The 12495-nt window shown below is 42.2% G+C and overlaps 1 protein-coding gene across 3 annotated transcripts in view; it reads right to left on the reverse strand.

The window, feature by feature from the left end:
• LOC123655190 (V-type proton ATPase 116 kDa subunit a1) overlaps positions 1–12495 on the reverse strand; it is a 48717-nt gene that overhangs the window by 7044 nt on the left and 29178 nt on the right. For 2 of the 3 annotated variants that reach the window (XM_045591024.1, XM_045591026.1), the window contains 11 exons: positions 11083–11295; positions 10400–10550; positions 9647–9786; positions 8754–8990; positions 7846–7958; positions 5321–5469; positions 4978–5114; positions 3826–3912; positions 3351–3464; positions 2759–2885; positions 2254–2386 (listed from right to left, as the gene is read on the reverse strand). In XM_045591024.1, the coding sequence (XP_045446980.1) occupies positions 2254–2386; positions 2759–2885; positions 3351–3464; positions 3826–3912; positions 4978–5114; positions 5321–5469; positions 7846–7958; positions 8754–8990; positions 9647–9786; positions 10400–10550; positions 11083–11295 (1601 nt within the window). Of the gene's footprint in view, positions 1–2253; positions 2387–2758; positions 2886–3350; positions 3465–3810; positions 3913–4977; positions 5115–5320; positions 5470–7845; positions 7959–8753; positions 8991–9646; positions 9787–10399; positions 10551–11082; positions 11296–12495 lie in introns of all 3 variants that reach the window. The other variant, XM_045591025.1, reaches the window with a different exon arrangement.

The following is a 12495-nucleotide window of genomic DNA, read 5'->3' on the forward strand; positions in this document are numbered from 1 at the left end:
GCGGACAGCCCCTCCATGAGCACGAGGATGGACACGGAGATGGCGGCCCAGCCCGCGAACACCACGTACAGGTAGATGCCGCCCTGGTAGATATATTGGGCGACGACCGCCTCAGTGTTCCTCACCAGTGCAGGCGCAGCGTGTGCAGGAAGGCGGACAGCCCCTCCATGAGCACGAGGATGGACACGGAGATGGCGGCCCAGCCCGCGAACACCACGTACAGGTAGATGCCGCCCTGGTAGATATATTGGGCGACGACCGCCTCAGTGTTCCTCACCAGTGCAGGCGCAGCGTGTGCAGGAAGGCGGACAGCCCCTCCATGAGCACGAGGATGGACACGGAGATGGCGGCCCAGCCCGCGAACACCACGTACAGGTAGATGCCGCCCTGGTAGATATATTGGGCGACGACCGCCTCAGTGTTCCTCACCAGTGCAGGCGCAGCGTGTGCAGGAAGGCGGACAGCCCCTCCATGAGCACGAGGATGGACACGGAGATGGCGGCCCAGCCCGCGAACACCACGTACAGGTAGATGCCGCCCTGGTAGATATATTGGGCGACGACCGCCTCAGTGTTCCTCACCAGTGCAGGCGCAGCGTGTGCAGGAAGGCGGACAGCCCCTCCATGAGCACGAGGATGGACACGGAGATGGCGGCCCAGCCCGCGAACACCACGTACAGGTAGATGCCGCCCTGGTAGATATATTGGGCGACGACCGCCTCAGTGTTCCTCACCAGTGCAGGCGCAGCGTGTGCAGGAAGGCGGACAGCCCCTCCATGAGCACGAGGATGGACACGGAGATGGCGGCCCAGCCCGCGAACACCACGTACAGGTAGATGCCGCCCTGGTAGATATATTGGGCGACGACCGCCTCAGTGTTCCTCACCAGTGCAGGCGCAGCGTGTGCAGGAAGGCGGACAGCCCCTCCATGAGCACGAGGATGGACACGGAGATGGCGGCCCAGCCCGCGAACACCACGTACAGGTAGATGCCGCCCTGGTAGATATATTGGGCGACGACCGCCTCAGTGTTCCTCACCAGTGCAGGCGCAGCGTGTGCAGGAAGGCGGACAGCCCCTCCATGAGCACGAGGATGGACACGGAGATGGCGGCCCAGCCCGCGAACACCACGTACAGGTAGATGCCGCCCTGGTAGATATATTGGGCGACGACCGCCTCAGTGTTCCTCACCAGTGCAGGCGCAGCGTGTGCAGGAAGGCGGACAGCCCCTCCATGAGCACGAGGATGGACACGGAGATGGCGGCCCAGCCCGCGAACACCACGTACAGGTAGATGCCGCCCTGGTAGATATATTGGGCGACGACCGCCTCAGTGTTCCTCACCAGTGCAGGCGCAGCGTGTGCAGGAAGGCGGACAGCCCCTCCATGAGCACGAGGATGGACACGGAGATGGCGGCCCAGCCCGCGAACACCACGTACAGGTAGATGCCGCCCTGGTAGATATATTGGGCGACGACCGCCTCAGTGTTCCTCACCAGTGCAGGCGCAGCGTGTGCAGGAAGGCGGACAGCCCCTCCATGAGCACGAGGATGGACACGGAGATGGCGGCCCAGCCCGCGAACACCACGTACAGGTAGATGCCGCCCTGGTAGATATATTGGGCGACGACCGCCTCAGTGTTCCTCACCAGTGCAGGCGCAGCGTGTGCAGGAAGGCGGACAGCCCCTCCATGAGCACGAGGATGGACACGGAGATGGCGGCCCAGCCCGCGAACACCACGTACAGGTAGATGCCGCCCTGGTAGATATATTGGGCGACGACCGCCTCAGTGTTCCTCACCAGTGCAGGCGCAGCGTGTGCAGGAAGGCGGACAGCCCCTCCATGAGCACGAGGATGGACACGGAGATGGCGGCCCAGCCCGCGAACACCACGTACAGGTAGATGCCGCCCTGGTAGATATATTGGGCGACGACCGCCTCAGTGTTCCTCACCAGTGCAGGCGCAGCGTGTGCAGGAAGGCGGACAGCCCCTCCATGAGCACGAGGATGGACACGGAGATGGCGGCCCAGCCCGCGAACACCACGTACAGGTAGATGCCGCCCTGGTAGATATATTGGGCGACGACCGCCTCAGTGTTCCTCACCAGTGCAGGCGCAGCGTGTGCAGGAAGGCGGACAGCCCCTCCATGAGCACGAGGATGGACACGGAGATGGCGGCCCAGCCCGCGAACACCACGTACAGGTAGATGCCGCCCTGGTAGATATATTGGGCGACGACCGCCTCAGTGTTCCTCACCAGTGCAGGCGCAGCGTGTGCAGGAAGGCGGACAGCCCCTCCATGAGCACGAGGATGGACACGGAGATGGCGGCCCAGCCCGCGAACACCACGTACAGGTAGATGCCGCCCTGGTAGCCCGCCGACTTCAGCCCTGCGGACACACACATACTGATTGGTAACAGTACGTTAATTAACATCATTCCTGTAAATATCTCTGATCTCACTTATAGATTTTAGTCTGCTCTTAGAGGGATCATCAAAGCTTTCCAAATTAAATAGGGGTCATATATTGAAATTTACAAAAATACCATTGTAGTTGAGTATATTCAGGTGTTAAGATACGCTAAGGTTTACTGTAATAAGGATGTACTGTAAAATACGGTAATGTTGTCATTCATCTGTTTTAGTGTCGTCGGGGTCAGAGTAAAAGACTCTATGCTTACTTATTAATAGTATTGAGTACGTGTGACTCCATTGGACTTGTACCCAATTTTGTTTGTGTTTAAGTAAATTTGGCGCTTACCCTTCCTCAGCAGCATATTCCAGGCGACCTCAGCTAACTGCGCATGCGCAAGTGACAGCGCCCACAGACGTAAATAGGACGCAGTGTGAGACACGCTGCCCAGCACGTACTCGATAGTGTGGATAGCCTAAAATGAAAATAAGACTATGTTATTGTCTAGTTTGTCGTATTATTGTTCAATTTTTTGTGGTACGTGTGGTGTCGATAAAAAACAATCAATATAGAGGTTTCATGTGGTCTTTGAGTTTAAGATGATAGTATATTTTTTCACCGATGGGGAAGATTGGATCATAAATTTGCAGTTATATTGATCAAAGTCGGAAGCAACGTGTTCAGGGAAGTATCTCAACAACAACTACAGAATATCTTAGCAAAATAAATACAAAACTAGTTGTAATTTTGTGTTCCTGTGGTAAGGTGACCAAAGCTCCTGGGTGGATTGGGGATAGGGTCGGCAACGCGCTTGCGATGCCTTTGATGTTGCGGGAAGCCATAGACTACGGTAACCGCTCACGATTAGGGTGAGTCGTAAGGCTGTTTGCCGATTTAGTTAAAACATAATAATACTAATATGGTGGTGAGTGGACTGTACCTGGTGTATGAAGACCTCGGTGATGTCGTCGTCGTGTCCGTGCGCGGGGGCCGGCGCCGGAGCCCCGCCCGCCGTGCCGTTCTCGGCCGTCTCCATGCTCTGGTGACCCTGGATCTGGGGGGGGGGGACATTAGACTGGTGCTTAAAAGTGGCGAAATAATTTCAATATTGATAAGCCAAATTACGTGTTTTAGTTGCCAAAACGCTTTTTTTCAACTTTAATATAGTTTTAAATTAAAATTACAACTATAAAAAAAAAAAAAATTATCTCGATACATAATATTTATATATTTTTTTCTTTTATTAAATTCAGCAATCATTTATAGAAATCTAAAGGCACGATTGGCTATAGCTTTTAAATTGCAAACCAACAGCAATAATTGCACAATTCTTGCTATCTCTGAAATCAAAGCACCATAAGTTATAACGACTTAATGTAGACTAGTCAAACATCAATGATTTTTGTATTACTTACAGCGCGTTTCTTCTGCTCCTTCATCAGGTAGTAAGGTTTACCGAACAGCATCACGGGAACGCACAGCAGAGCCAAGATCACGAAGAACTGACAAAAAAAAACATTCAATTGAATAAAACAATACATTTACCGAGCTTTGCCTAAATTTCTATGTTTATATTTTTGTGAATATTCTTAAAATAAATATTGCGTTTCCTACAAAGAAAAAAGAAAAAAAAAATTAAATGGAAATTCGGGATATACAAGCGAGAAGCGTTAAATAAAAACACATTAATACATACAATGTCTCAACTATTTATATAGAATATATCAGTCAAATGGAAGAAGAATTAGAAGTCAAGAAGGTAAGATACAAGATAGGTTTAGAACTGAAAATAATTCTGACATAATTTATAAGTTAACATTCTTGACAACCAAAGGGCTATAAAACATACCGCCACATTAAAGTAACGCCGAAGCCAATAATAGGTTTAGAATATTACGTTCTGTAAACCAAACTAGCTCTTTATATAGGCGTTTACAATTTTTAATGTCTTCAGCATACAAAATTGGCCCTAAATTTAGTTGTTCATATTTTTGTGTTCTGCTGGGCAGAGGCCTCTTTCCCTATGTAGGAAAGAGATCAGAACTTAATCCACTACGGGGTTCCAATGCGGGTTGGCGGATATATGATAGTTAATACTATGTTAACGTAGAGCACGTTACGTTGCACCGAGGTATGGTGGGGTGAACCACAAGGACTAATGACCAGTCGGTGTTTAGTCGCCACCGACACGGCAAACGCACCATTACACCAGAGCATAGAAAACCAACCTATCTCGCTTACATCCGTATGTTTATCTTTATTGTAATTGTCTTTTTTGATCATACCGTCGATGAGTGTTTTGTTGTTAAATAAAGGAAACGCGATTTCTATTAAGTAGGGTAAAAGCGAAACTTTGTTTAACAAACCTTGTCTAAGTTTAGTATAAATGTGTTCTTGTAACTGTTTTAGTAATATGTTGAAGATTTGTTTTTGTAAATGTTATAGCAATAAGTGTTATATAAAATTTGTGAGACTGTTACTTGCGGGCAAGCCTAAAGACTTTTGCAAGTAAATGTAGGGTAATACATGCTCTTCTTAATATGTTACAAATCATTTAAAAAAAATACCTTTTGCAGGCCTATTTGTCCCGCGTACATAGTAGGGTCGCACTGCGGCCGCGAGTTCGCGTCTTCTTTGAACAACATCATGTTGATGAAGGTGATCAAGATCGATGGCGCGCAAAAACCACTTGTCTTCACGATTTCTGTAAAAAAAAATCAAAATTGTTTTAACCGACTTCAAAAAAAAAAGGAGGAGTTTACTCAATTCGACCGTATATATATTTTTTAAGTATGTTCGGGGATAACTCCGTCGTTTATGAACCGATTTTGAAAATGTCATTTTGTTTCATTATCTTAAAAAACCTGCTACCCTAGTCCACGTAACGAGTTGTTTAGCCAGACTACTCACCAGGCTCCTGGCTGCCGAAGTGTCCCACGGTGGGTCCATACGAGGTCCACTTGATGAACATGAGCAACACCATGTAGAAGAACAACAGCGTCAGGAACATGATCTGCGGTATGAACTCCACGTACACGCTGATGCGGCGCTTGAAGTATCTGCGGGCACAGAATATACAGCGTGTTGTTTGAATATTTTATAGCTAACCGCGCCCCTTGATTTACAATTAAAATGGAGTAAATTGAAACGCCTGTCTGAAAGCTTTTACTTTTAATGGTCAATTCGAACATGCCTTGACTTAACCAAATAATAGCGACAAGTCACTACATTCTAAACACGAATAAATTATAGTACTTGTAGGTAACACGCTGCACCCAAGATTTTGGGGAGTAAGCTGGTAAATGCGTGACGAGAGCGTTACGAAAAGTGTTATTGGGCGAGAAAAACGGAGCAAGAAAGAAAGGAATACATTTTCTTTCTCTTTTTCTCTCATAGCCAGTTTTGTATATCTAAGACACAGTGCAGACCTGTTGATAAGGAAGTTTTACTTCAGTCGTGTAGTTCTAAAGCACACTCGTTTTTTTATACAAGTAGGTCGGCAAACAAGCATACAGTTCACCTGATGGTAAGCGATTACCGGAGCCTAGACGCTTGCAATACCAGAAGCATATCAAACGCGTTGCCGACCCTACCTCCAAACCCTTCAGGAACTCTGTCACCTTACTCACCACAAGAACACAACACTGCCTGAAAACAGTATTATTTAGCTGTGATCTTCTGTGAGATTTAATACTTCCTCAGTCGGGTTGCTACAAGTTTTGAGCAGGATATTTCTTACTGTGTCCTACCTCAGTCAACCTCGCGATTACATAATAATGTAACGTTGTGCTGGAACGTTACTCTAATAAATAAGATCTTGTAGTAAAAGTTAAGTTTTTTCACTTTATTTTATCATGCTTCTACTTGTGGCGCCATCTATCGGCAACTTTTCGACACTTTGTGACTATTGGTGTTTCATATCGGCGTTTTTTCTCTAACGGACTTGATAGATGCCGCTGATGTTTTTTGGTAATTATTGATCTTTCTTTAATAAAATCAATTTAATTGTAATTAGAAATTCTAAATTTGATATTCCTGTCTACTCCTTAAATTATAAAATAATTTAATATCTAAATTTAAACTTAATAATTTATAAAAATACAGACTATGCTTAACGCATAGACTTTTGCTTGTCAATATTCCCTTGCTCGCGTGTCTTTGCTTCTCTTTTTCTTTGCATTTCGTTGCCGCCGAACCTCGAGACCTAACCTCGACCCTAACTCGGCTTAAATCCCGCTGGGGTAAGTTCTCATGATATCTATTATAGTTACATATTGCTGGTGTTCTTAACTTAACGAGAAAATTGTAATTATTTATTATTTTGCTAATTGTGACACTGGTTTCTGAATTGTTCTTTTCCTGACTCGGAACTTTCTTCGTTCCAGGATTTTTACTTTAAGATTTATATCTTTAATTATACTTTGCTACAAATCGAGTCACTGCCCTCGATTAATAACGGGCTGACTGATTACCGGCATTTACACCGGTGGAGATCTCCGCCGGTCATCGGACGAAGACGGAACTGAAGACCATCATCACCGGGAATTAGTCAGGCCAGTGTCCTTCCATATTACTTTCTAAGGTACGTTGTCGCGGCGTGGGCCAGCTAAGGAAATAAAGGCTGAAAATCAGGTGCCTAACGCGCCTGATTCCGAACCTACCCCCTGTTTTCTGACCGCGTGCTATTAAAATTCATAACTTTAAAAACTAGTATATTATTCTATTTCTACAACCCCAAAATCCACAAAGCGCGGCAATAACTTTTATCCTTTCACTCGAGATAAGTGGACTAATTTCGGACTTAAAATGTACTCAGTGTCTCAGTTCGTTTTGTGACTTCAAATCATAGCCGGTTTCATTAAAATTCACAATAGTACATTTACAAAATACAGACAATTAAATTAAAAAAAAAAAACTGCAGTTTTGGCTCAAATATCGACAATAGAAAAAGCTAAATATTATTAACCGACTTCCAAAAAAGGAGAAGGTTCTCAATTCGACTGTATTTTTTTAATGTACGTTACATCAGAACTTTTGACCGGGTGGACCGATTTCGACAATTTTTTTTTAATCGAAAGGTTATATGTGTCATGGGTCCCCATTTAAATTTATTTGAGATCTAACAAGTACTTTTTGAGTAATCTTTGATAACGCGTAGTTACTTGACTATTTTTTGTCGATCTACGTTGTATTACTTGTCGATGTAATTGAGGTCGGTTTTTTTTCGTTTGCCTGCAAACACAATTATTTTTACATTTTTTTTTTAAATATCCTCTCAATGTCCAGTACTATCAATATATATTTGACTATGACATCACTGGTAACAGTGACTGCATACAAAGAACGGCACTAAACACAAGTAAACTGCGAGGGTAATGACATTGTCTTATCGACTTTTAAACCTTTGAAGTTAACCAAAAAGAAATCATACTTACAAGTGGTTCCAAAGCGAAAGGCTGACACCAAACAACATGTGGAAGACACCGATGATGATTGATATCTTCATCTTGTAGGCGTTCATGAAGATGATTTTATTGGCTTCGGCCAGCTACATGACAAAAAAAAATAATTATGTAACTCCATTTGTCACTTAAATGATCTAAAACCCATTAAAACAGTAATAATATTTATTTATATGTAAGGGTTATAATAAAAGTTTCTTTGACCACTTACAAGACTTGGTAATAAATTGTAACAGAGATTATAGAAATTAACGTTTTTAAAGGACGGCAATACAGACCGTGGCGTGAAAAATAGAATAAATGCGGGATGGATGAAATGGCGACAGGTCTCTGAAACAACTTGTGATCCACGAATGCTTCTTAAACTTAAGTGGAAAATCTATAAAACGATCATAAGACCTGTCGTAATGTATGGATCAGAATGTTGGGCAACGAAAGTGACGGATGAAAGAAGAGTGCACGCAGCCGAGATGAGAATGCTAAGATGATGTGTGGTAATGGATGTGTGGCGTGACGAGGAAAGATCGGATTAGAAATGAGTGTATAAGGGAAAGTTTGAAAGTAGCACCCGTGAGGGAGAAAATGAGGAGCAATAGGTTTGCGTGGTATGGGCATGTAATGAAGAGGGATGAACGCTATATTGGTAAAATAATGTTAAGGATGAATGTCAAAAGACGAAGAGCGATCAGCAGACCAAAAAAGCGATGGATTGTGTGAGTGAGGATATGAGAAAGAAAGGAGTAGAGCGCCGAAATGACGAATAATAGAGAGGATTGGAAGAGGAAAACATGTTGTGCCGACCCTACATAAGTGGGATGAGGGCAGGAAGATGAACGCTTTTTATTTTAATCTATCATTGTTACATAAAAATTTATAAATACCTGCCAAACGGGATCAATACCGAAGGGATACGGAGACTGCAGGTAGTCGTACGAGTCTGGATTCAATTGTAAATCTTTGTTCTCTCTGAGCGTGGATTCATTATAATTAGTCCTCCAAGAAGAACCAAATATGTTAAGACTCTTCGAGAATATATCGTTGTATATGAGACCGGTGTACATTGAGAATAGACCCATGAGCAGTATGATGTATCGTCCGCCGAAGAATATGTTCCAAATCTGAAAAAAAAAAACATTTAAATTAATTTTAAATAAAAGGAGTTCTAGAAAATGTACTTTCTTTAATATACTAAATATACAGCCCATATATCTGGTTCTACCACATAATACTACACTTTTAAAAATAGACGATAGATAGAAGACAGACGATAGAAGATTTTATCATTTGCATTGTAGACTGCACAGATCAGTAAAGAATGGTCGAAACTAACAGATAACGAAATTCGGCAAAAAAAATGACAACAAAAACCGATTTTAATCAGTTGATCAACGTAAGTACATCGTATACAACACGCACGCACGCACATTTACAATAACAAGTAAGAGAAATGCCGCTATACTACTCCAACTGAGGTAGGGCCCAGCAGGGAATTTCCTGCTTAAAATATGGAGCAGCCCGACTGGGATAGTAAGTACTTTGACCTTATAGAAGATCACAGCTAAATAATACTGCTATCAAGCAGTGTTGTGTTCTTGTTGGTGAGTAAAGCTCCCAACAGTAAAGTGGCCAGACCTGTCGGGGTTTGGGCATAGCGCCAGCAACGAGACTGCGATGCTTCTGGTGTTGCAGGCGTCTATAAGCTACGGTAATCGCTTACACTCAGGTGAGCCGTAAGCTTGTTTGCCGACCTAGTTGTATAAAAAAAAATGCTAACCTCGCTGTCGATCTTCTTGGCCTGCAGTGGTTTCTCCTTGTAGCACATCCAGAACCCGAAGGCCGCCATCAGAGCGCCGTGCCCGAGGTCGCCGAACATCACCGCGAACAGGAACGGGAACGTTATTATTGTGTACGGAGCTGCGGAGATACGAGTTTATTTCATTATTTAGTTAGCTGTACCTATTGTATCGATTGAAAACGAACATAAAAAAACGTTGAATCTTTGGAGAAAAATGTATCCAAAAGTTAATTAAGGTTGAATTCTTAACAGCATCGATCGATCTTTATTGTGTTTTCTCTATCCCATGACATTTGTGAAATTATTTGTGTCTAACTGGTAATAGAATTTCCTCTCTGTTTCCGTAAACTACCTCTAACTTCGATTATAAAAAATATGATTCTGACATAACCTAGATACTATTTCCAAATTCTCACGATTCAGCCTGTAACAACACATTGCTGGGCATAGGCCTCTTTTCCCCACGTAAGAGAAGGTTCGAAGCTTAATCCACCACGCTGCTCCGCTGCGGGTTGAGGGATATATTCTCTACTATGAGTAACGATCGCTATTAGGTGTCTATGAGGACAAACGGGACCAACTGCTTAACATTGTCTTTGAGGTACGGCGGGTGGACCCACAAGGACAGACAAAAACCCGAAATCATCGGTGTTCGAACGCGTACACGAAACACGCACCACTACACCTGAGAGATGTCGATGTGTTGAAACACTCACACAATTAATAACTAACCTGGATTTACTTCACGGTAGGTGGCGACACCATACGCGTAGATGAGGTTTTGAAAAGCGGAAGTGAACTTGTTGTTTCGATTGTACGTGGGCGGGTCCTCCAACGTCTCCATACGATTCAAGATGGGCGGAACGGAACTTCCGCTGCGTTCCTGTAAAAATAAATAAATTGAAATAAGTATTAACATACACTTTTTTGAATCAACTATTTACATACGGCGATAAAGGTCCAAGACTTGTTGATTATTAATTGGCATTTAATAGTTGAATGGATATACTTAAGTTGACAGAAAGTGTAAAATTAAAGCATTTTGATACAAATGATTGATCAATGCAATACGTCAATTCAAAAAGAATGTAAACTCTTTATGACAACGTAGAGATAAAGAAGAGAGATTTTAGATTTACATTATAACAATTCAAAAAATACATGAAAACTTCTTAAATTATTGCTAGCTTACAATAAATTTTTATTGTTATGCCTTTGAAGGAGAAACATTTTAAATTTCGAACAAGCATCATTAAAATAAATTGTCCTCCGTAACACATGGAAATGCTGAGTTTGCATTACACTGAATGATAGGTATAGTTGGTAAAAAACAAAAATTTAGCAAAATATAAATACAAACAACCTAAAAAGGGATATTCTTTAAAAAAAATCTTCTTATCAGAAGTTTGTCTTACCGTGCCTCTCCTTAGAGCTAACTGAATGGTCTCCATGTCCAAAACAGGCACCCAACACTCGGCGATTAAACACTTTTGCGTGACGTCCAAATTGAAGAGGTTCAAAGTGTGGTAAATGGCCTTAATTTTGCGAACTTTGACGAACCAATTCTTGATGTTCTTAGCGGCTGCCACAAGTACACGGTGACGGTGGTCTTGAGTTTGACCAAGAACCTGATAACCAAGAAAAATACCATATTTAGTTACCATAGTTACTTTTATTGTACAAATTTCGAGCAATTTTTAACATAATGTGTTTATGCCCAAAATGTACCCTGCATAAAGTTATTTAAGGAGGGTAGAAATATATTCTGAATAAGATAAGGTAAGTAACAAGTCACGATTCAGCCTGTAATATCTCACTGTTGAGAATAGGCCTCTTTCTCCATGTAGGAAAATCACTGGACTTAATTCAACACACTGCTCCATTGCGGGTTGGCGGATATGTTCATCTGTACTATGAGTAACGATCTCTATCAGGTATTTATGATAACAACCGGGACCGACGGCTTAACGTGCTCGGCTAACGTGACCCACAAGGACAGACATCCGAACCGGGAAAATATTTGAACAAATGCAAATATCCACCCCGAGCAGGAATCGAACCCGGAAACCGTCAATGTTTAGGCGACTACACGCACAACTACACGAAATAGTTATTACAGTAATAAGTAAGTAGCATTAATAAAGATTCCCATGTAAGTTTAATAATATTGTAATAATTTTGTTTGACTTTTAATACTTAAGAAAATAAATTAATATTCAACATTAATAGCACTTTCACAAGTTTCACAATTATTATTGTACGAATAGTTTTTCCAGAAACTTTGTATGCATGGAATTTGGAAATAAGTTATCATTCATTCATTTTGGATGGAAACTGTACATCGAGATAAAAATCATCAAATATAAGATAGACTTATAGGCAGACAAATGATATAAAAATCCTTCTTTTAAAGTAGCTTTTTTTATATTACTTATTTATAGACTTGTGTGTCTTACAATTTTATCATATACACACATATGTTTGGAGCGTCGTGTGTCAATTGTTTATAAGCCTTTTAAATGGCGCGATTGTTCGAGTCTCACAATATCGTAAAGACGGTACCGCAAAACCTTGTGACACGGAACGCAGTGAAGGTTGGTAAATAGACATTATATGCTTATTAAATAGTTAAATACATAGTCATTATAATTCATTGCGTAAGATTAAAACTAGCACTAAATTGGTGTAAATAATAAGATGATAAAAATTAACGTACTTTATCTGTTATAATCTTAAAAAATGTTTATGTTTTAAATTATCACTCAAAAGTTTATTAAGGGTTTAGAGTCTAAACTTTAGACTTTGGATCAAAGAAAATAATCTTCTAC

The sequence above is a fragment of the Melitaea cinxia genome, chromosome 7 (genome assembly GCF_905220565.1).
Source record: "Melitaea cinxia chromosome 7, ilMelCinx1.1, whole genome shotgun sequence".
Taxonomy (NCBI): domain Eukaryota; kingdom Metazoa; phylum Arthropoda; class Insecta; order Lepidoptera; family Nymphalidae; genus Melitaea; species Melitaea cinxia.